This window comes from Pavona decussata, unplaced genomic scaffold (genome assembly GCF_977016875.1).
Source record: "Pavona decussata unplaced genomic scaffold, jaPavDecu1.1 SCAFFOLD_9, whole genome shotgun sequence".
NCBI lineage: Eukaryota > Metazoa > Cnidaria > Anthozoa > Scleractinia > Agariciidae > Pavona > Pavona decussata.
The window spans coordinates 3,379,745-3,405,000 of NW_028145432.1; the positions used below are offsets into that span (position 1 = coordinate 3,379,745).

At 38.2% G+C, this 25,256-nt stretch overlaps 2 protein-coding genes across 5 annotated transcripts in view; one reads left to right on the plus strand and one right to left on the minus strand.

Annotated features, from left to right (window-relative positions):
• Nucleotides 1–339, minus strand: part of LOC146488600 (bifunctional purine biosynthesis protein ATIC-like) — a 24,428-nt gene extending 24,089 nt beyond the window's left edge. The window contains exon 1 of the mRNA XM_085118770.1: nt 201–339. Within this exon, the coding sequence (XP_084974896.1) occupies nt 201–237 (37 nt within the window). The 5' untranslated portion in view covers nt 238–339. The remainder of the gene's footprint in view (nt 1–200) is intronic.
• The window catches only part of LOC146488601 (centrosomal protein of 70 kDa-like), a 25,410-nt gene continuing 464 nt past the window's right edge, over nt 311–25,256 (plus strand). The window contains exons 1-21 of one of the 4 annotated variants that reach the window (XM_085118748.1): nt 311–440; nt 3,448–3,502; nt 4,211–4,242; nt 6,354–6,459; nt 6,595–6,718; nt 7,549–7,597; nt 9,392–9,439; nt 10,510–10,683; nt 11,318–11,353; nt 11,384–11,406; nt 12,397–12,661; nt 13,656–13,744; nt 16,226–16,303; nt 17,433–17,514; nt 17,693–17,743; nt 18,917–19,015; nt 19,539–19,697; nt 20,222–20,552; nt 21,516–21,603; nt 23,560–23,639; nt 25,043–25,256. The exon at nt 25,043–25,256 is cut by the window's right edge and continues 464 nt beyond it. In XM_085118748.1, coding sequence (XP_084974874.1) covers nt 417–440; nt 3,448–3,502; nt 4,211–4,242; nt 6,354–6,459; nt 6,595–6,718; nt 7,549–7,597; nt 9,392–9,439; nt 10,510–10,683; nt 11,318–11,353; nt 11,384–11,406; nt 12,397–12,661; nt 13,656–13,744; nt 16,226–16,303; nt 17,433–17,514; nt 17,693–17,743; nt 18,917–19,015; nt 19,539–19,697; nt 20,222–20,552; nt 21,516–21,603; nt 23,560–23,639; nt 25,043–25,107 — 2,058 coding nt within the window. In that variant the 5' untranslated portion in view covers nt 311–416 and the 3' untranslated portion in view covers nt 25,108–25,256. Of the gene's footprint in view, nt 441–3,447; nt 3,503–4,210; nt 4,243–6,353; nt 6,460–6,594; nt 6,719–7,548; nt 7,598–9,280; nt 9,444–10,509; nt 10,684–11,317; nt 11,407–12,396; nt 12,662–13,655; nt 13,745–16,225; nt 16,304–17,432; nt 17,515–17,692; nt 17,744–18,916; nt 19,016–19,538; nt 19,698–20,221; nt 20,553–21,515; nt 21,604–23,559; nt 23,640–25,042 lie in introns of those variants that run through there. The other 3 variants (XM_085118740.1, XM_085118753.1, XM_085118759.1) reach the window with 3 other exon arrangements.

Genomic DNA, 25,256 nt, shown 5'->3' on the forward strand with positions numbered 1-25,256 from the left:
GCAAATATCACGTTTGTCGTAAACGCGATTCTAAATCTCTCGAATGCAACACGACGATAAAGTTTTCTTTCGTCATGTCTGGGCGTAAGGTTCCTTTCGGACAATTTCGCTCATTGCGTCTCTTTTCTTCTTCTTTCAATCTTTAATTTTGGAGTAATCAGATGTTCTCGTGGAGCATGTCTAGCTAAAAAGATACCTACCTAAGTTTCCCGCTTTGGCAGCCGCCATCTTGTTCATCCGTCCGGATCATCCCTTGGCGATTTCATTGGTTACAAAATTCCCGCCATTCATCTCCATATTTGGAATTGCTGCCGTTTGACAACATGGCTGCCGAGAACGCCTGTTAGATTTTAACGACAACTCGAGAGTTGTACCAAAAGCTCTGTTTGGAGGCAGCAAATATTGAAGGCAAATTCATGAAAATGGAAATAATGGCCACGGTAGGTTTAAGCTTATGTGATGCCAAAAGCTTCTGTTGTTTGTTCAGCGTGGAAGCTGGGAGACCCTGTCTCCGCTATGACGCTATGTCGACAACGATAACAATCGAACTCACAGAAAAAATTATTGATCGTTATCGATTGGCAAAAAGCGATGGAAATAGAGTATCGATGATTCACCTTGTCATGTCTTCACCGATAGTTGACCATAGTTTGCAGTCTTTTGCTTTTTCAAGCATTTAAGCTCACTGCAGCTTTAATTGCAATTAACTTAACCCTTTCCCGTCCAAGGGAAATGGCGAATTTTTCTTAATCGCTAACTATGAACCGGGAGACCACATGTGATATACCATTTAAAAGGTATTTTCTGGAGTGTGCTATAAATCACACCAACAGAGATGGAGGAGGTCACATATGAGAGTGAGAAAAGTCCAAAACGAAAGAAGAAAAACATTGAAAATTTTCTAATTCGTTGTACATACTGGGTATCCCCCTAAACTATAGCTTAATGTACAGCTCTCAGTGCATTGCTTGTTGTAAGATATCAACTGGACCCTTAACGTACAAAGGAAAAAAAATCCAAAAGTTTGAGGGGTGGTAAATCAAGTCTCATATAGGAGGGGGGCATGATTTTATGCCTTCAATTTATAGATCTTTCAAAGATCTTTTGGTTGTGCAAATTTCACACAAATTGACCAAATACTGAGCTCATAATTGCGTCTTGTGCCATATGGCACTCTTGGTCGGGAAAGGGTTCATACGGACCTTAACATACGGACTCTGCAGAACTTCAACCCCAGCTAACGATTTGCATGTATTACTGCCAAAAACCAACAAAGTGGGTTGAAATCCGCCAATCATAGTGCACCAATATGACCTTTTGACGACAACAACAACAAAACTTTATTACATCACATTTGAGCCCATTGAGCCAAACGTATTTGTTTTCTAAGGCCCGGTTCAGACGCCGAACTTTTCATGAGCCGAACCTAATACCTCGAATTAAGTACATGAAAAGTTCGGCGTCTGAATCAGTTGGAATGGCTCAGCTGTTCGTCCTGCCTGGCTCAGCCGGGAATTTCGGCTTTGGAACGGCTTTGATTCAGATGTAGAACTTTTCATGAGCCAAACTTAATGCATAAATTATTATAATGTATTTCAAATAAAATAAAAATAAAAAACGCTGACATTTCGATTGGTTTTGCTTCAAGTAAATTAAGTTGGGCTAATTAAGTTCGGCGTCTGAATCAAAAGGCGGGATTTTTCGTGATTTGGGCCGACCTTAATTTGAATTAAGTTCGGCTCATGAAAAGTTTGGCGTCTGAACTGGGCCTAAGAGGTCAAAGCGCAACGGTTGGTTGAATTTTTAACCTGAACAGAGTCCAAATGTTATTGAAAGGCACAGTAACCTGAACTGAAGATGACAACACTATTGTTAAATAAACAATACAAATAGTCAATATTTATGGCACCAATGTGGATAACATGGTGTCTAAAAGTTTTTGGTCCTGGCTTAATTCTGTGTGGAAAACCCAGTGTGACATTGTAACGGCTGTCACGTCATGGACTTAAACTTGCAAGCTTAGCGAGGTTCATTTGTTTTTTCCTGCATTAAACATAATGACTACATTGATTGCATGGATTTCTGATTCTTAATGTGATTTATTTGATTTGAGAGCATTTTATAGTGGTTAGGGACAGCTAAATATTTGTGTTTTACTTAGCGAACTGATTGTGTACAGAGAACATCCTAAAACATTCCAGAATCCCCTTAAAATAACATCGTGATCAGTACTTTTCCAGTCTACATGCGAGTAAATCAAGAAATCGAACATTATGTACTTGAATGTTATTGCGACAGGGAACTGAATAAATATTTGGATTTTGCGTTTTAACTGCAAGTCTGCAGTGTCTCTGGGAATTTTGGAAATTCCCCACACTGACCTGAGAGTTGCCAACCTTCGCAGTTCATTGCCTTTTGAAAGCCTTGCTAGAAGTTAGTGAACATATGTTCTTCTTATAAGAAGGATAATGAATTATTTATCTGTGGATAACCAGGGCCAGTTGTTAAAACCAGGATTGTCAGCAACATAATGCTGGAGGTAACCCTGTGATCCATCCCATCCAGGGAGGAGTATGTCCCAAGGGGGGGGGGGGGGGGTTCTCCCAATTGACGGCGATGATCGAATGGAGGCAAAAATCTAAACCCCAAAAAATCCCTAGGGCTTCCAACAAAACCCAAAAAAGTCCCTGGACCAAAAATTAACCCCCAAAAAATCCCATGTTGAATTTCCAAGCCTTAAAACTTTTCAGAAGGCATTAATTGATATAACACGAAAAATAAAAACATTAGAAATTGAATGTTTGTGTTCGTTTATTCATCATACCATCTGAAGTTATTTTTTCCCGCATCTGGTAGTCATTCTAACAACACTCGAGACACCCGAGAACATCTTCTGTTTCAACAATAACATTATGCAGAGTGACAATGCGGTTGGGATACGTGGGCACTACCACGAATCTTCAGATTGTTTTGAATACCCCAAAAAATCCCTACTTAAATGAAGCCACCCCAAAAAATACTTGCCAAATTTTCCTACCCAAAAAAATCCCAGAATCAAAAATTTCAAACCCAAAAAAATCCTTTGATCATCCCCGTCACTTGAAATCCAGAGTACCCCCCCCCCCCCCTGGGGAATATGTACTCCCAGTCACTTCATGCTGGGTATCCTATGATACACTAGCATCGCATCCAGGGGGGAGTAGTAATACTCCTAACTTCACTTCATGCTGGCTATCCTGTGATGGACTAGCATCTCATCCAAGGGGAGTAGTACATGTAGTACTCCTAGTCACTTCATGTTACATTAACCCCAACTGCTGGGCTATGTACCTAGGCTCAAAGTGTGATTTACATTTTATCTATAGACTAAGCAAAGAAGATGGATGTACATGTAGACTGCTTATAAACTCATAATATATTTAATAAGATATTATTGTGTTTGGCCAGGCAAAAGAAGAAAATGAGTCGCTGACATTAAGTGAATCATATGGAGATCTTTGTGGTAAGATAGCAGTACTGAAATAATTACTTACTAACTTATTGCTAAAAACATGCACCAGAATATAGTTACCTGTTGTATTCCACCAGCTTGCCCAGTTGTTTAAAGCATCTTAAAGCTAACCCAGGGTTAGTGTGAACTTTGATTCCAGTTTAGACTTTCACCTTTAGCTTAAAATGAGATTTTTAAAAACACTTTGTATTATTTTTCCTTGAACAAGGTGAAAATGTATTTAATGGTTATTAAGCTTTCAAACAACTGGGCCCTGCACATTACAACAATTTTGGTTGGTTAGTGCATCGATAATTTTAAATACATTGCAATTGTGGTTTGTCAAGGCATTGCTGTCAGATTTGTTTTTTGTCTTGATGTTGGCTCTGTGGCTCAAGTTGTGGTCTCTTCATCAAGGTATCTTCCATCTTGTTGTTAAGTTTATAATGCAATGGTAAAATAATAATTGTTGTGGTTGACATGCCGGCAGGTAAAAAATGTTGTCAGGCATGTACTTTTTATTATTATGTCATTGAGATAAAATTAATAATGCGTGTTGACATGTTTAGGGGATCCCCCAGCCCCCAAACTTAATTCAGCATTCTTGATTGGGACATTACACAGTTGGTAGTATAAGCTAGGCATTTAAACAGTTCTGTGTTATTGTCGACAATAATTATACATTGTACATTGTATAATTACATTTTTGGTTTCATGAAGGTGATGAAGAGGAAGAAAAGACTCCAAAGACAGTAAGGAAACAATATTTGATTTCTTAAGCTTAATTTTACTAGAAATAATACCATGATAAGTTTTTACATCATGGGAAACTCAGAAAATATCCGAGCTCCTGATGGGATTTGAACCCATGACCCTCCGTGATCTAGTTGCATGCTCTAACCACTGAGCTACTGGAGACTCCATGGTGAGCAAGGGTGAAATGTGGGTCTTTGACTAGAACTGCATCACGCAGTCACTATGTGACTTGATTTGACCATGTGACTGCGTGATGCAGTTCTAGCCAAAGACCCACATTTCACCCTTGCTCACCATGGAGTCTCCAGTAGCTCAGTGGTTAGAGCATCCGACTAGATCACGGAGGGTCATGGGTTCAAATCCCATCTGGTGGTCAGATTTTTTCCGAGTTTCCCATGATGCAAAAACTTTATATCATGATATTAAAGTGCCCCTAACCCTTCAATTGGTTTTCTTTTGGTAGATTTCCATATCTTTCAAGAACTCATTTTCGAAAAAATTTTTGAGAAATATTGAACCCTTTTTTTTTACGAGCACTAGAAGTGAAGGCAGTCTTGTCGATATTTTCACCCATCGTTCGCATTAGTCCCCCACTCGGCCAAATATGGAGCGTGACGTAAGAAAAGGACATCGTGCAAAAATATCCGAAGATTCGCGGTAATGCTTCAATTTTAAACAAAGAAAATGGTTGAAAAATGTGTGGTTTTTGGATGCAGCAACTCTCGAAATGTAGAGAAAGGAATCAGCATGCATAAGATTCCTTCTGAATCCTTCTGGTGTCCTTTTCTTCTTCACAGCTAAGAAAGTGTCAAATATCGGACGCTGCTCATTGGCTCGTTCCTAATGAGCCCACGAGACAAAAATTTGTCCAGCGGCTCTTAAAGCGCGCAAAAATTAAAAAATTTCAGTAACTTTTAGCGCTCGTAAAATAAAAAGGATTCAATATTTCTAAAAAAAAAATTTCGAAAATGAGTTCTTCGCAGATATAGAAATCTACCAAAAGAAAACAAATTGAAGGGTTAGGGGCACTTTAATTTTAATAACCTACATAATGTTGTGGGTAATAATCTAGGTACTGCCTGTGAATTTGCAGTATGGAAAAGCAATCAAAATGATGCATTAATTTGTCCAGTTGTGTGCCACTATGTTTACAATATTTGTAGTAATTCTCAAATTAACTCAGTCTTAAATTGATGTACAAAAGAGCATTCCCAACTGGAGGCAGAGTACACATGTTCAATATAATTACAATTTTCTTAACAGATAGAACTTAAATTCCCTAAGGGAAGAGAAAGTACATTTTCCCCATAATTTCTCAATGATGACAGTGTCAATGATTTTACCTGTTCATACATTTCTTAAATATACTGTGGACGAATTGCCAAGTTTAACAGTTAGTCAAAGGGATGGTTTGTCACATACAGCATGCCACATTTTTTCCAAATTGTTCTTATTTTCTGGAGAAATGAATTACTGGAGATAATTTATAGTGTGATGGTGAGGTAAATATTTACCAGAGACTTTTCACTGGTACTTCCAACTCTTACCGGTACTTTACTTCTGACAAATTGGTGGAAAACTTGCAGGTGAAATGCAGGACAATGAGGGGAGGTGACTACTAATACTTTGTGGAGTTTGAGTAGCTAATTACGAGTTCACAAATACGCTCTCTACTTGTTTGGTACACATGTATCAACTAATATTTGGGCAAAATTGGAGAACAGCTCCCAATAAACCTGTTGGCCGACTGTCAGCACTAAACTGTTGGCCAAATAATGACAATTGCCCTACAGTCAGCTGACAGACGTCAACAGTTTAACCTTATCCTAAAAAGAAGTGTTGGCTGACAGTTAATAAACTGTTTGTGACTTGTCGGCTACCTGTAGGTGACTTGTCGGCAAGTTGTTAGTTGGCTTTCATTGTGTTTCTATTAAAACTATTGGCACATCCCTGTGACAAAATAATGGGTTGCATTGTAGAGCGATTTAGGCTCATGGTAACTGTCTTCCTTTATTGCGTTGTTTTTGTTACAAAAATCTGGGCCAAAAATACAAAAGTACTCAGCATATTCTGTGTTATATGATTGTAATGTTCTTCTCTTGTGCAGGCAGGAATGATAGCTGAGTGGGGAGAGATCAACCGTAGACTGAGACACCATGGATATCAACCTGTTATGGTGTTACCATGCAGCCGACTGCAACAGATTCCCAAAGGCTAGTCTTTCACATTACTTAGCTTTTACTTTGTATCCATTTCTGTGTTTGATAATACAGTACGTGCTCTTCATATAGTTGTACAAATAAATCCAACACCATAACAATCAAGTTGGTACTTCTTCTCTTGAATAGGAGCTGTTGTGTTAGATGAATTCACATCCAAGAATCTGAGACATACATTGGACAAACTGATGAGTGACTGTGATAGAAGGCAGTCAATGGTGCAACAGCTGATAACTTCTTCTCACAGAATACAGTGAGTTCCTTTGCCCTACACATTGACGTTTTCAAAAGGCAAAATATATCCATTTTGTTATATAATCCTATTTAAAAATCAGGTTTTAAACAAAATGCTTGTGGCCTCAATGTTGCTTCTACAAAACAGTGAAATCACGAAGTTTGATGAGGAGAAAGGGAATTTGTACAGTAGTAACACAGAAATAGTTTGCAACTTCATGCAAACTATTTCTGAAAGTTTCTTGATATTTTGAACTTGAAAATAGTGACATGACAAGTTTGAAACGCCATTCTATTTAATCATTGAATTTTACTTGCTTAAAGTAAGTTAAGTGGTTGTAATTCCCGTTAACAGATAGCTGCTGTCTCTATGGATAAGCCAAACAACGTGAATTGGCCCAACACTACATCTTTAATGTTATATATTCCAACTAGTGTACAGCTCGCAACTGAAATGTGTTTTAACTTAGAAGTGTAAAAACAATAACTTCTACATAAGACACCGTGACAACTTGTTCATTCATTGTGAGAGAATAAATAATACAACAAGTGTTCAGACAACTGGATGGAAATGTACATGTAGTACAAAAAGGGAAAAAATGAGACATTCAGTTGGACAGTAACTAAAATTTTTATGCAAGCATGCAGCGCCAGTTTTTAATTAAGAAGATCTATGTTGATGAGATTTCAAATAATTACCCCAGGCTTTTAATGTTTAAGGAAATACAAATTTTTTTACCTGTTATTGGCAACAAAGTTTTACTTCCCTGCTGTACATGTCTATAAATGTCTGAAATTATACATTACTTCCCTGTAATTTATTTATTTGATCCATTTTTGAACCCTTAGGAAGGATGCTGATGACGAAAGGAACAGAGTTCATCATTATGAAATGAAGGTTTGTACAGAAGAGCTGTTGGTTTTTGACCTGGGTGTGGACCTGGATTCATGAAGGCCTCCTAAATTAAGAAGTGTCCTTAAATAGTATTGTGTCTTGTATATAGCCTATTGTTAGTCCAACAATAGGCTTTTGTTTAGAAACAATACTCAAGATGGATCACACCTTAGGCTTTGTAAATCTGGCCCCTCAAGTTCTTTATTAATAACCTTTAATTAAATATTAATCTTAAATCTCTATACGTATGAAAAAATTTTGCCTGTGAATACAGAAACAGCCCTCGGGGGCCGGGAGAGATGAAAGGCGGCTGTGGAATAACTTTATGCATCTCAGGGGCTGTCACGAACATTGATGTCCAACAACATAACAGGAGGGCTTTATATACCCCTTTATATACCCTTCATACCCCAAAGAGAATAAAAACTGAAGGAAAAAATATTTACAAGAATGTGCATGACTGAAAGGAAAAAGAATACAAGACAGTGGAAGGGGTTGACCATTTCCACAGTTATTATCTATCTCTACATGTACATGGAGGTAAATACTGTGTCTGCATGAAGAATGGATGATAGCATTCACACACCTTTTCTATCTGGAGGCTTGCACTAAGTTCATAATACCTTACTTGAACATCCTGGAACACAACAAGAAAATATGCCTGAACAGTTGAGTTGCTTCTACCAGCATTTCACCTTATGTAATGTTAAAGGAGGCACAGGAAAATTTTCCATCACAAACATGCACGTTTGTAGTTAATACTGCTTTCTTTAACGTCACACATGTCATTCTGCCACTAATGTACATGTGAGCTATTGCTGACATCAACTTTCCAGTTAATAACAGTAACAGTCCTACAACAGAGATTGTAGTTGTGGAGAATGACTACTGGAAACGTCCCAAATGTGTTTAAATGTCCTAAGAATACCTTTAGTTTACAAAAGTTTTTGCAACATGCACCTTGAAAAAGATTGCTACACTCTGTTAATTTAATGAACTTTGTCTATTGTAAACGTCTCTAATATATCCTTATTTTTACTTTGTAAATGCCTGTTTTTCACCACTTATCAGATGTACATGAAAGATATGGTTGTGTTTCACTCTGTTGATGATAGCAGCTTACACAGTAATCATATTCTTTCCCTTCCCAAACCCCAAACCACGACTTACTAGTGGTCTTCATTGTCTTAGATACCTGGTTACAAAACTCTGGAATTCCCTCTCTGATGATATTAGGTCGTAAATGATCAAATGAATTCAAGACTAAGATTAAACAGGGTCTAATACTTTTTCATCAGCAAAAGCGGATTGTGTACACTGTATTGAGTGTAATTTAATATGTACAGTCTATTTTTTTTTATCTCTTCTGTTACATTGTAATATTTTAATTTACTTTAAGACACTATCCCCTTTACAATTAATTCAAATTTGAGTTTAAATTAAGATGATGATGATGATGATGATGATGATGATAATGATGATGATGATGATGATGACGATGATGATAATGATGTTAAATCCCAGGGCTGGGGTGGAGGTAGATGGGTCAGGAGAATTTGATATTAAAATTTGCACACATATTGCCACAAAGGCTTTTTTTGGTCACTGTATTATAAACAGCTGAGTATGAACTTTTATCCATGTAATTTTTGGTGGAAATATTTAATTCTTATGCTGTGTGACCTAACCACATTTAGTTCCTTCCTCTTGAATAAAGCAGAAAGTATTATTGGTACTAATTATTAGAATGGTATTAAAGTCATGTACTAATGGGTCACGTCATTACTGATCTTCCAGATTAGAACCTTACAGAGAGAGCTGGATGAGGAAAAGCTTAAAACTCAGGCAAGTCTTCTAATTTGCAATTAGCTGACTTTTATAATATGATAGCAAAGAGTAGTGTAGTTTTTTATTTCAAGTTTTATTGTTAGCAGTAATTTCTTTTTAATATTTTAGTTTTTTTTTTCATGATATAGCAATGTAGTGTTTTGTTAATTGCCTCTGCAGGGTTTTGGCCATTAAACCTGAAGAGGCATCCTTGTAGCTTGTGCTTACTTAACCAAGTACACAGTAAAAATATACAGTTCATATACTGGAGGGAATCTTGATTTTGAAGGGGTGACAAAATGTTTTCTAAAACTATTTCTAATTTTTTTTTCAATAATTATGGAAGTACTAAAAAACTTTAGAGACAGCTATAGACCCTATGCAAAAATGGCTGATATTTTAATATTCTTTTGTCTGCATTCGAATTAGCCTCACTAGCCTCGTTCAAGGTGAAATATTCTTTTGATTTTTGAACTCAAGAACGAGGTTAATAAGGCTAATTAGAACGCAAACAAAAGAATATTAAAATATCAGCCATTTTTGCATTGGGTCTATAAATGATTTAATTCTTCGGATAACTAAAATGTACATGCATGTTTATGTTAAAAGAAAGAGTTTTAAAAAAATCCTCTGACAGTTGTTTACTGTGGAGGTCAGCCATATCATACAGTAATTTAATTTGTGTTGAAATTGTGTTAAGTAACAACATAGTGTCAATTTCCGATTTTTAACTAATTGAAAGGTGTGGGGTTAAGGCTTGACCAAACTCCAGGAAGAAAATTGAGCTAGATTCTTGAGTGAACTGTTGTAAGCCATGTGCTAAGAAGCAGGAAACAGACTTGAATGTAAAAGTTAAGAGTTGTTTGTGTTGTTGGTTTTTTTTTTTCTGATCACCTTCATGGTTGGCATAATTGGCCTACAATAGTTTATGCAAGAAACCTTTAGATGCAGTTTTCCTTGGCATTTGGTGAAAGTTTTGATAAAACCAAAAATCAACTTTTAATGCAGTATAGACTGTTTGTGCGCCCTGCTGCCCTCATCACATCATTGTCTTAAAATTTTAATCATCCAAGCATTTTTTTCTCTAGGAGATGGAACGAACACGTCTTGTGGAGCTTCAGAATCATGGAGAAGAGGTGAAAGAATTAAAGAGAAGTAAATCAGAAAGTGTGGCATTGTATAGACAGCTTGAACAGAAAGTGGCTCAAAAGGAAGCAGAAATCACAAGGCTACAACAGCAATGTCAAGACTTCATGGAAATGGTAAACTAAAGCTTTGTCATTTTGGGCCAAACCATTCCTCACTTCTCTGTCGAATTAAAGACAACACTGCTGAGATGGTGATCAGCCAACAGTTCATTTTTTTGTTCGACAAATTATTTTCTTTGTTAGTGTTTATTCATGAATAGTACAACAATGCAGCAACACTACACCATACTTCCGCCAAAGATGAGGAAGAATAGCAAAATAAGAATACCTGTCTATCACCTTTTGTATTTCTTCCCCATTTCAATAAATTGTTATACTTCTCTTTGAGGGTAACCCATTGCAACCCGTCACCATATGGACAAAACATTTGAGGGAATTAAGCTTTTATGAGAAACCAGTCCAGTGGTAGCCTCCTGTGGAGACGTTCTTCCCCATGTGAAGGAGGAGTGGGTGATGTGACGAGTCAAAGAACTTCTCCATAGGAGGCTGGCCCGCCATTCCAGTGAAAGACCATTTCCAAGTTCAAGTGGCAATACATCAGAAAGTCACTCCCATTGACATCTCAGAATTTCATTCGACCTCTCATCTTTTGAGCCTTAATTTATGTAGTAAGTGAGAATAAATCGAGAGAGCTATCGTAGAGCAGAAAATACAACTATTAATCTCAGTAAATACTTTCAATATCCAGGAGGACAAAGTGCTTGGGAGGCAAAGCAAAGTGGCCAAGCATTTTGAGAAGTTAAATTCCTCTGGAAAGCATAATGCTGTGGACCAAAAGTAAGATAATACAGGAAATGTAATAAAACTATAAAAATGCAACAAAATAAGGTTTATACAGTGTCATTTAAAAGGCAGTTTTTTTAGTATGCTGCACATTAGTTCCCAAAACGTATTCCCTTGTACCATTAAGGTGATTCCATTGAATTGCATTGCACGTTCTTACTGCTGATTAATTCCTTAGTATGGCATAAGTGTGTGTATGTTGAAAACATGGTCTGTTTTCCTTGAGTCTTAGTTCAGCCACTTACTAAAATAATAGCTATTTTCTCCTAAACGAGCTCTGTTCGACCTATCTTTTTTATCTCGTTATTTTAACTTAACCTATGTATTATCCTCTTTATGTTCAAAAATTTTTGGAAAATATTGACAACAGTGAGTTATAGCCAGAATACAAGCTTATCCACCCCTTGCAGGCGTAAAATAGTGATACTGAGAGCTTGCATGCAAGAAACAAAGAAACAGCTAAGTGTCAGTCCATGGGCTTACAGTATGTATTCTGGGAGACCTATATTTGCAGTATCTTACCAGGAGAATATTGAGACATAAAAAACTCATGTTTTGTTGTCTATTCATGATTGAAAAATGACTTTCTGGTCAGTGCAATGCAAATTTTACTATTATGTAGAATCTGTCAACAATCACTTGTCTGATCACTTCCAAATGATAACAACTTCAGCTGTTGTTTCTCACCATTTATATTAGTTTGTCCTTCCTCAGAAGTACCTGACAACATCTTTGAAATTTTTTGGGCTGTGAACAATGTTTGTCTTTGGCAGAAAATACAATTGCACCTCACTGGTTTTTATCATGATGACAGAGTTAATTTTTTTACACCTGAATAAACAGTTTGGTCCTTTAATGTAATTTGGGCTAAAATTACCAAACACCTTGTTGAACCAAACTGGTTAAAGTACTATTGTTGCTGAGTTTTAAATTTATTGATTGATGAAATGCATTTTGAGTGTTGTGACTGTGTATAACTTTCAGACTGTTGGATGTGATTGACAACTATGAATCCCAACTCAGTAAAATTCAGCGAGATCTTGACAATTTGAAGAAGCAAAAAGAAAGTACCTTACCTATTGATAGTTATGGTTATGGTGATGCATCTCAATCGGATAACAGCACTACTATCAGCAGTGGAGATACACCTGAGCCCCAGAAAGGAACTGAAAGGGAGAGGATGAATGATCCTAAAGCTCGTGTTACAGCAAAAAGGACGGAATTTAAAGATTTGGAAGATAAGCTTAAGGTATAAACACAGTTTTTTCTGCTTTTTAGTATTTTGATTGCATGTTTTTAGAATAATATTGAACAAAACTAGGCTGCATCAATGGCGAGATAATAAGCTAACAGAGTTGAGGCTGTTTCTACATTCCCATTGGTTCCTGAGGAAATCCAATGAAGAGTGCGACAATTGCAATTTTTTTATGCTTGTCACGTGCTGGGATATTCATGGAAAAGCCTCACTCGATCTGGTGCATTGATGTGTGACGAACATTGGGACAAAATTTCGTTCAAATCCAATAAATCTACCTACGCTATCAATCATTTGAATAGAGGTAATACGTGTAAAAACAAAACTCGAGTTTTGGGTGCAGAAAGATTTCCACATTTTTTGCACTTTATTAAAGTAGTTGTCAACATTGCAGTGCCGCCATCCAATGGAACACAAGTTTTGAACCTCCTAAGGAGTCTCGTGACAAAGCAGTCCATAAAACGCATATTAAAAAATATTTATTGCTCAGTGCCAGAAAAACATTTTACGTTTACTCAAGAATACCATCTCGCACAGCAGGGCGACTAGGGATATGATTGCAGATGAATTCTGTCAGCGAAAAAAATGCCAAAAGGCTGTTGTACGCCAAATTGAAATTATTGGATTATGACACCTTTATCCATTTATTAACTGGGTTCCCAAAACAGTGTCACCAATTTTAACATTAATACCTCATGATCTAACCAAAGAGCAAACAAAAAATAAGAAAGAAATTTTGATAAAAAGGACCTGTGATCATGTACAGCAATGTTAAGATGCATCTTTTTGATTTGGCCTTCATCTTGTATCTATAATTCAAGCTTTTAGATTTGTAACAGGGTCAGCATTAACATCTTTACTGCCATGACCAACTTTGCTACCTAATTACTAGCATAACCAACTCTATCATCATATTAACCCTGACCAATTTAGTCTTTACCATCTTTGCTAAAATGACCACTTTTTGAACTTTTCTTGAACTTAATAGTTTGCAGAAAAAAAGCTGAAAGAATCTAAGAAGTTGATCAAGCTTCTTGAGAGTGAGAACACACATCTTAAGATGGAGTTGGAATCAAGGTGATTTGGTGTTATTTTTTAATCTTCCAGGTTTTCACAATTTGAGGCAATGTGAGAATTAACGGTAGACGAGTTCAAAATTGCAAATTTTAATACTATTTTTTTGAGAAATAATTTCCCTTCTACCCTGCAAGTCCCATTCTAGGATGATCAAAAAATTGTACCTACAGAGTATTTCCCACCAAGGAGAATGACCAATCCCCTCCTTTTGAATAGGTTCTCCTGTTTAAGTTTGCATAAGGAAAGGAAGGAAATATGGGCCTATGTGCAAACCAAGGTTTTTCGAATTCTCCATTATTGTGTCATCTTTAACCTTGATCAGATCAATGGGTAAATAACTTTTCATACAGACAGTATTGATTGACTTCTTTTAAATATTAAACTCCTAGTAAGACACTGAAATGGCAAACAGTTGAAAGATGCAAGTCTTTCTTTTTCCAGTAATTTGCAAGTAAACAATCCACAGTCACTTTAGTCTTGAGTACACTGTTTTGAAGCTGTTGTTATGGCCGCGTTAAACGCATGTCTACTACCTACATCCCAGGTCGTGGGAACAAGTTTTTGAAACACTTTTTACGTAACACCTGCAGTGTTGTAGGATGTGCAAGTCGCCACATTGAAAACTTAAATATCTCAAGACCAAAACTCTGTAGTCAACTGTCGACCAAAGAAAGATCTTGTCCCTCGCTAAAGACTTTTAACTCAGACATATGCAAGCGTGACCTTAGTAGTATGGTAGACATCTTTTTTTTTTTTCGGTGGAATACATTAATGCAATTATGTTATAGGCTATTGTCTTGATCTCATTAAATGCGGTGCATTCTCACCACCGCCACTTCCACCTCCGTCACCAGCACTTCCACCACCATCACCAGCACCATCTCCGCCTCCACCACCGCCACTTCCACCACCATCACCTCCACCATCTCCACCACCACCATTATCACCTCCACCTCCATCACCACCACCTCCATGACCATCACTTCCACCACCATCACCTCGACCATCTCCACCACGATCACTTCCACCATCATCAGCTCCACCTCCATCACCATCACTTCCACCATCATCACCTCCACTTCCATCTCCACCACCATCACTTCCACCACCATCACCTCCACCTCCATCACCACCATCTCCACCACCATCACTTCCACTATCATCACCTCCACCTCCATCACCATCACTTCCACCATCTCCACCACTTCCGCCACCACCACCATCATCACCATCTCCATCACAATCACTTCCACCAACATCACCATCTCCACAACCATCACCTCCACCTCCATCACCATCACTTCCACCATCATCACCTCCACCTCCATCACCATCATCTCCGTCACCATCACTTCCACTATCATCACCTCCATCACCACTATCTCCGTCACCATCACTTCCACTATCATCACCTCCATCACCACTATCTCCGTCACCATCACTTCCACTATCATCACCTCCATCACCACTATCTCCGTCACCATCACCTCCACCTCCATCACCACCATCTCCATCTCCACCACTTCCACCACCACCATCATCACCATCTCCATCACCATCACTTCCACCAACATCACCATCTCCATCATCATCACTTCCACCATCATCACCATCTCCATCACCATCACTTCCACCACCATCACCATCTCCATCACCATCACTTCCACCAACATCACCATCTCCACCACCATCACTTCCACCAACATCACCATCTTCACCACTTCCACCACCATCATCTCCATCTCCACCATCATCACCTCCACCTCCATCACCACCATCTCTATCTCCACCACTTCCACCACCATCATCACCATCTCCATCACCATCTCCACCACCATCACCTCCACCTCCATCACCACCATCTCCATCACCATCACTTCCACCATGATCACCTCCACCTCCATCACCACCATCTCCATCACCATCACTTCCACCATCATCACCTCCACCTCCATCACCATCACCGCCACCTCCATCACCACCATCTCCATCTCCACCACTTCCACCACCACCATCATCGCCATCTTCATCACCATCACTTCCACCAACATCTCCACCACCATCTCTATCACCATCTCTTCCACCATCATCACCTCCACCTCCGTCATCATCACTTCCGCGACCATCTCCAACACCCCCACCACCACCGTCTCCACCTTGGAAATTCTCCAAGTGATTCTTTCCAAAGCGATTGTGACCTAATCTCATCAGTTCTAACTGGCATGCTGTTGCACTCTAACAGGGAAAGTTCACCAAACATTCAAACCTATTCGGATACCAGTCACATCATCTTTTTTTTATACTTTCCACATGTCTTATCCAACTGTATTACCAAACAACCAAAGCTTTGAGTCAATTTGCAACTGATCATGTTATAACCGGCTCTTTCATAAAAAAAAATATTGTTGGACAAGTTTCAAGCAGCTCCTTTAACTTGTATGACACTGCTTTTTTAAGAATATTTTCTCTTCAACATTTCAGGCCTAATCGTGATGAATGGAAGAACTCAAGAAAATACAACAGACAGCTAGAAAGAATCCTAGCTCAGAATAACCTCAGGTAATCAAGCTAAGTATCTCCCTGAACAATATGATGGAAAGTTACTCCAATCAAGTCACTTGTTTTATTTTATCCAATGAGGGTACCAAATTCCACCTGCTCGTCACTGCATAAATAAATGAAAACTAGAATCCTTAAAGAAGCCATTTTGCACTCCATTATCTTATGGTAATTAGTGTTCGTTATGTACAGTATATCGCGATACCTACCCTCAGAAAAACAATAGCAGCACAAAACACGTACTTCCCTCGGATTGCTGTTGTTTTCTTAAGTTTCACTGACCAAAGCCACTTAGTGTATTCGAAAATTTGAGAAAGTAATGGAAGAATCGAAGAGACGTGATTCAAGAGGTCATATTTCTGGATGATTTGCTGCAAACAAAGGCATATCCAGGGGAAAAGGAAATTTTCCTTTTTTCACTATGTTTTGCCCCATTGAAATTAAAATCCTGTTTTCAAATTAGATAGACGGTGCTTGCAGTTTTTTTTCTATTTTCGGCCGTTAGAAATGCTTGAAGCTTAGTCCCAGTCGTCTTTGCCCCCAAAAAGCTTTACTGAGGCCATGCTAGATATTCAAAAAAAATCTTTCGAGGTTGACTGCCGTCCATGTCCGAGGATAGACGGCGCTTAGACAAAATTCAACAGGATTCCTTTGTGGTATCGCTTGAGAATATGAACGCTTTTATTCGAAATTGCTTTGACGACTTATATGCCATGTTTTGAGAAAGAGAGTATCGTGTTTTGGACAGTCAGCAAATCGTCGCCAAGAGTGAAGAAGATATACGTTCAACTGTTAAGACTGAAGGAACAAGTTTTCACTTGTGAAACGTTTTGAATGCACTGTATAGTGTATATGTATATGTATGCCTCAGAATACTACTTCTTCTCCGCTGTGCAAGAGTATGAAAGCAGTGCAGCTATATTTTTTCTCGTTGGATCTGGCTTGTACCTCATAACTAGTGGACCGCAGCTAACGATTCTGGCGTTGAGTTCGCCACTATTAAACTATTGAAGAAAAATGACGACTGCTTGCAGCTTATGGGTTATCGTAGCACCATCTCTTTGTTGATCCAGCTGGGAATTCTTGAGTTGGGTCAATCCCCTCATATATTTTTATCTTCTCTATCCAGTCCGCCTCTTAAGAAACACAGAGACAAAAGATCTATGGAGACTGAAGGTGCTTCTTCGAGAGCACGGAGACGCATAACACATGTAAGACATTAATATGTAATGTGCACATGAGTGGCTCTTTATTCCTTTTCATTCTGTACATTTTGCGCCAGCATTGTGTGTTCACATTGTTGCTTTCACTTTTGCCCGGTAACAAAGATGTCGATCACCATTACATACTGCTAACCGATTTTGTCACAATTTTTTTCTATGAACTTAGATAGAGGACATTGATTTTCTACCAATTGATGTTTGTCGAGATTATTTAAAGGTATGTTGTATTACAGTCATTGATGACTGAGTTCCATTTTGAAGCGGCAAAAGATAATACAAGTACATCTACAAACACATACTTACACATAGTTATACATAGACATAGACATCTACACTTAAACGTACACATATATATACATAATCTATATCTGTACTTTAAGGAAAACGACAAAACTTTTGAGTCTATAAAACATGTTTCGACAGAAACTTCTGTCATCTTCAGTTAGATAAAGTACAAAGCGGTACAAGTTGAATTTATAATAAGTAGACAAAAATGTTAATTATGGTAACGGTAATAATAAAATGAACGTGAAACGTGACAATGTGAGAGTAATATCTACACCTATTTATGCAAGTTAACGTCGGGCAAGTTGTGATTGGCATTTATCCGTGGCCTTGCACAGACACACGGATGATGTCATTTCATGGTGTAGTACTAATCAACAAAGCTTGGGAAACTGTTTTGGTCTATCGCAGACAAAATGTTTCATTAGACTAGGACTATCCAATTTAAATTGTATCATGTCTTCTAAAACGTTAATATCTGCTTCTTACACCTGAAAACTGACATATCAATCATTATAAAATATAAAATTTGAGCGGCATTTTTCGTGTATTTTTTTCTATGTACTCTAACAGGCTTCTTTTGGCTTTTTAAAAACTTTGATTCAAGACTGTCCTTTATTCTCAGATTTGCACTGTTTTAAGGTTTTAACGATTGCGCTTGTTGTCAGATCTGCACGTTTGTCTATAGTAAATCGCTGAAATATCTCTGCCCTTAGGTCATGTGTCTCTTTGTTGGTCTTACCTCATTTTGATGTTATGTGCGATCTATAACTACAGTCGACTCCCGATAACTCGAACCTGCTAGGGAAATTGAAAAAGGTTCGAGTTATCGAGGGTAAAATTATATAGAAAATGACCTGAAAGGAAAGGAAAATTGGTTCGAGTTAGCGCGAGGGTTCGAGTTATCGGGAGTCGACTGTATACAAAACAGAAATTTTGTTCCCAAATGGGGTGGAAAGCAGTAAAGGTGGAGCGAGGTTTGATCTCTGTAATGTCCGAGACATCATCTCAAGCAAGATAAAGCCGACGGTGAAGTGGTGCATAACGATGTTTTTTTGGGGGAGGGTTGGTAGAACTCAAAGAACCCTTGCTTTCTTTTAATCAGGAAGTGTGTGACGGACTTCAAGTAAGTGTTCTCAAGGACGCTGTAGACAAAATACATACCATGAAATTAGCTGCACAGTCTTATCCTGCCATGGAAAAGGTAACTCTAATTATTTCGCGATATTTATGAAATGTTGCTCATATTACTCATCCTGATTAGTTGCGTTGCTGACGTTTTTGCCCCCCGCAGGGTTTTGGCCCAGAGACCAAACCCCGAACAGGTACCCTTGTACATCGCGCTTAAAAGTACTTACAGTTGAAATATACAGTTCTTATACCGGATGAAACCCGACTTTGCCTGAACAAGGCGCGCAAGGTGGATAGGTAATGATGACGTAGTATCAAGTAAATGCCTGAACAGAATAAATGCTAAGTCAGTGAACGGCTAATAAGAGATACATTGCAAGCCGGTCGCATCATTGTATGATCTTTGTCTCTTTGTCTTCTTGTGTCCTAATTATACAATGAGATTTTCCCTCGGGAGCAGTTGTAGTGTAAACTATTCTTAGTGGATCAGATTATCTTAACACTGGTCTAACACCAGATAACAGTGTTGTTGCTGTCTTGAAAATTTCCAATTTGTTCCACATTAAATTTTATCATTTATCATTATCATTTATCAGTTGATTAAAGATGTTATGGATGTGGTTAACTCGGAGGATGCTCCCAAGTTAACAGCGGACCTTCAATCCCAGAATGCACATGAGTCACACTGTGAAAGGGCGTGGCTAAATATTGTACTAGTGCTGAGGAGGTGGCTTGGAGAGCTGGCAGCTCTTAAGGCGAGTTAACACTACACCTCATTTCCATGTTTTCTTTTGCCTCGTGGGCGTTTAGACTAGGGTTATTTTTTTATCATTTTTGATGATCGCTTTTCGTACGCTACCGAAGACAACAGAAGAGGGTAGATCGAATGATGTACTTCTTTAGTTTAAAATATGACTTGCTCATCTACAACAGAATTCAGTCGTGATTAGTTTCTCTTCTTTGGTAACCAAAGTTGTCTTTCACGTTTCAGCCTGAACAATTATTTATCTTTCGAAATTGATTTTAGTTTCTTCGGCGATTACCTTCAACTTTAGCTTATCATGCCTGTTCTTTAACCAGAAATGTTTTCCTGGCCGCAGCTTTGATGTCTTTAAATGTTTAATGGACCACTTTTCTAGTTTCCTTTCTAAAACCATCTTTAAATTTAGTTCAAAATATCTCTGACCTCCTGAGGCTCTGAAGAGGAGAGTATTCATGGCTTGTCTGTAGCTAATGTATCGAGAGGATATTTTACTATGATTATGCTTTATATATACAGGATCTTCATGTGTCAGTTAAACAACTATCATTCTGCTTGATGCCATGGAAACCGGAAGGCACGTTTGAACAAGACCACAGACTTTTAACAGTACAAAGTATCAAGGAAGAAGTGGATGCTCTTTGCCACCAAGAAAACCGAGCTGGCCCGTCTGAAATACGAACCGAGGAGGAAACTTCACCAGATCAATTAAAAACTATTGTTGCTCACTTTCAAAAACTGTTTGATTTAAATAGCATCGAGGGAATATTTCCGCGAATGAATGAAGTTTATATGCGGCTTGGAGAGTCTTCCAATTCGATGGCTAATATGCGCGACATTCTTGGCTTAGGTAGGGATATTCTGATTTCCCAATTTGTTACTGCATATATGTTTCTTAACGGTAAAAGGTAAAGAAACTTTGTCTATCACTGTGATCATAACAGCGTGTATGTGAAGCAAGTGATAAATGCCAAAAAATCCCAAACGCCAGGAAGACTGGTCAGATGGCTGTTTACAAAGGACATGAATTTGTGACTTGTATTTGGTTCCCGGTTTATCATCCATCAGAGCTAAAATGTCGCCTTTAAATGTGAAATTTCTAACCCGCCTACCCTGACAACGAACTACCAGTAAATGAATGCTCCAAAATCGTACTTTTTCCTCGATAACGAGAGCCATCTGACTTCGAAACGATTTATTTTTATGTCTAAAGTCATAGAAATTTGGCGGACAACGTTCTCTACAATTCGTTCATTCCAGCCTTCCAGCTCGAAACAAAGTAATATTTTTCAACTGTTTTCAACAACTTTTGCCAGAACTAAAACGTTTAACGAAACCTTGGAAAACGATTTCTTCGAAAAATTAGCATTCTAATGAACAGATATTAGCGATTAGTAAATCATGGTTCCCTTCTTTTAAAAGTTATACATTTTGACAGGGTAGCCGAGTGACCCTAGCTTGACTGTTTACGTATAAAAACGATGGGTGACCCGGGTAGGCGAGTGACCCGGTCTAGCATGTAAACTCTTCGGTGTGTCTCGTAAAGAAATATATAACCCACCAACCCTCCATGTAAACAGGCCCTTCGGCTAAGACCATCATAAGTTACTTTCCTGACGTTTGGGTTAAAAAAACAAACAATGGCTCACAGTAAATTTGAAGAAGACAGCTTTTGTCTAGCCTATGGCAGTGAGTCCACACGAGTCGTTCCTGCAGCGGCTCAAGCTAGCTTTTGTGACTTTGACTGCAATCACCCTTAAACATTAAGAGCATAATACAATACAAATGTTAACATACGTTTCGTCGTTTACAGAACCATCCTGTAAAGCGTCTGATGTGGTGAATGCAGTGGCTAAACTGAGTAAAGCCAGACACCTTTTGAAGGTTGAGGACCTACCTGGGTAAGCTGGAAGTTAGTGCAAGATTCGTTGTAGAAAATGTCAATTGTCTATACTTCAAAGGTTTTACAGATACACAGAAGCTTTTAAACCGGCAGTGTTTAAAGTCTTTGAAGGCATCAATAAAATCAGTTTAGTATTTACGTGGCGTTAGCCGTAGTGAGTTTCGAATTAGAAATTTTGTTAACAAAAACCTGTATCTCAATACGCTGTAAAGAGGTTTATATATCTGGTCAAATGATGAACGAGCCAGAATTTGTTGAAACATTCTCCAACTTCGGCAAATTTTTAGAAATGTTTCCAAAAAAATCGTTTTCACGCTTAACGGTTAAGCCATCTGACGAATTTTCCGTACTACTTTGAAAGTCGAACTTTATACAAGACAAACTATTCCTCTCAGACATACAATTCGTCCTCAAAATTCGTCTCAAAAGATGGATAATCAGGCGGATTATCCGTCCAAAATTTTAATGTTCCCGTTTTCACAATAACACGGAAAACAGTCAATGAATGGGTGTCCCACTTATAATCTAAACAAGAGAAAGTAAGAAGATCTCTTGGTTCAAAGATATCTAAATAGCAAAATATTGATCAAGTTTTTGTTTTTGTTAAACCTGTACCTTGTCATTTGTGTAAACTCTGCAAATAATGACAATAACTTCGTTGACTTCAATGGAAAAACGACATCCACAATCATAAAAAAAAAAATGCAAAAGACTTTTGAAGAACAGCCTCTGAAGTCAATAAAATTATTCAACGACATCTTGGTGGTTCGTTTGCCATGAAAACCTGTTCAGCCAGAAATTATGAAAAAAGGTTTTTTTTTTTCAAGTCCACTTTCACTTTTATGTTGTACACTGGGACAGACGTTGAAGGAATCCAAAATGGAAAGCTAAAATAGGCGATAATAAAATTGCGTTTGTCTGTTACTGAAACATGATTTCTCTGTTTTCAACTAGGTAGAAATTAGGACATATACACTTAAAATGTTTTACTTCTTTGTGTTTATTTATCACGGAAAAAGACATAAATAACCTAGAAGTTAATGTCTCGTTGTTCACTATAATTTTGCGCCTCGTTAGCTATCCATCATCTCGTATCCAACGCGCTCTCGTGGAATAATTGTTATTATTAAAAACTGCTTCATTGTATGATGCAATTCGAGGGATTTGATTGGCTTAGCGGCCATGGTATATGAGCAATTATACCATGGCCGAGAAATGGCGACCATTAAATTGCCTTCTGGTCGTTCTTGCACTGCGAAATCAGTAAGATCTAGCAATATTTCTCGGTTGTTTTTAATAAAACAATTATTCCACTTGCGCTTGTTGGATATGAGATGATTATAGCCAACTCAGCGCTACGCGCCTCGTTGGCTATCTATCATCTCATATCCAACGCGCGCTCGTGGAATAATTGTTAAATTTCACATAGCCACCCAAACGCGACCTGTCACTACAGAAATGAAAGTCAATTTGTTGGAGTGGAAGATGAGCCACTGAATTTTGAGGGTAACCGAATTTGCAACACTGCAGAATATTGATTTTAGTAATAGTTTGAGTCGAGCGGTATATTTAAAGACCATGGCCGGGTTGTTCGAAAGCCGATTAACACTAATCTACGATTAAATTTTAAGCGAGGTTTTCGTCTCGCTCGTTGAAAATGGTTTTAAGTTAAAAGCAAATTTCAAGCTAAATGTAAAGGAAAGTCCAAGTCAAAACTGTGCCAAAAATGTTTTGGAACGATTTTTATTGATTAGTAATTAAACTCGAATCAAAGTTCGCGTTAATACAGGATTAGCTTAATCGGGCTTTGAACGACTGGGCCCCTGTGGCTTAAATCACCAAAGTGTTATAAACTAATGTCATATGCTGAACTGGGGAGGTTAAAGAAATCATAAGGATCAAAGTGAACTGAGCAGCATAGCGTTAACTTTGTATATTTTTCTCCTGTTTGCAGCATAATCAAACGGCTGGATCAGTATGATGAGTTCTTCCCAGCTTTCCACTCACTAGTCGATGAATTAAAAAGGCTGTTAAGTAAGTACTTGCACTACATTGGATTTGACTCGCAGCGAACCATGTGTATTTAACAGGGCATGATGTTCTCATTAACTAATTCGCGTGTTAGTTTATGTCACTAGTCGCCTGGCCGGCCTTGGTGTTTCTCACACTATTGCAATATTATAGCGAGTATGTGCGAAACTTAAAATTAGTGGGCAAATCCGCTCGGAAGGGCAAGTAAAAACTTCCATCTTGCGTCTTGCTGACAAAAGGTACTTTTCCAGTATCAGTGTAAGCTTTCAATTCAATGGCCGTAACGTGTAAATTCCAACAAAGTTCATTTCGAAAAGAAAGTATTTTCGTTTTATTCTAGCTCCACACCTAAAAGATATCTCCAAAGGACTGCACTCTTCAGAAGATCGCCGAGAGTTTTTTTGTTTGTTTGTTTGTTTTTGTTTTCGTTTTTTTTTTTACCGCATAGATGTAAACGAGTTACAAGAAGGACGGGCGTGCTATTGTTTTGTAACAGTTCAGCCAGTAAAACTGCCGATAACATTCTGGATCGTTGATTATTTCGCGACCAATTTACAGATTAATATGTTAACGATTCACAAGACAATCCAGTCCTTGCTATTTTCATCAAAATCTTCTCTCAATTTTTTCTTATAGGCGTTTTTGTTTCAACTATGTGTGTGAATGGTTTTAAAAATAGCATAACAGAGTCGCCAGAAAACCCTGGTTAATCATATTTCGAGATTATCAATCTCTTATTTGAATTTACTCAGTCTATGCCATCGTTTGTCGCTGTTATCGAAGAAATGGCCTTTCACCATGCGAAGCACCTAGCGAACCATACACCCCTCCCCTCCCCCTCCCCGAAAAAAAAGTTTGGAAAAGAGGCGATTAGGTGCACGATTACAAAGTTGATAACGTGTCCAGCTCACTAGCTTGCCGGCGGTATTGTCCACGCTGATATAAAGTTTTCACGGCGGCGCCGCCATTGGCGGCATACGCCTCGAGAAATATCGCCTTCACTTTATTCCTCTCGTGCGCAAACCTCGCCTTCAGTTCGCTCAACATCTCGCAAGGTACCAGCTCACTTGATCAACTTTGGGTCGGAGCTTAGGATACCTTCAAAATTGGACCTGCAGGTCGAAAGAAACAGCCGAACGCCACCGTAAAGTGCGCGTTATTGGCTTGTCATCAGAGATCACTGACATGTTTGACAAGAACAAATCGAGTGGTTTACCTACCGAAGTACAAGCAGCGCTAGTACAATGTATAAGTAAAAAGGGAAACCATGAATGGCTAATGACAGCCCATTATTAGTAAGTAAGTTACAAGGTCGCGCATATGATTAGTTCACTGTTTTATGAACCACTTGTGGAAGTTTGATGGCGTTTGTAGTTGTTTTAATTGGTTTTGTTACATTTTTGCAGGAGTTCAAGAGATGGATGAAATATTAACTGCTGTGACAGCGCTTGTCAACTTCCCTCACTACTGACATTATAGACTGTAATTTCTAACCATGTTAGAGAGGTTTATGTCACCGCGAAAATTACCTCCTGTGAAGCATCGCTTGAGACAAGCAGAAGGATTCCTTGTACTTGTGACATAACCACAAACACCCCAGACATAAGCACAAGCAAGAAA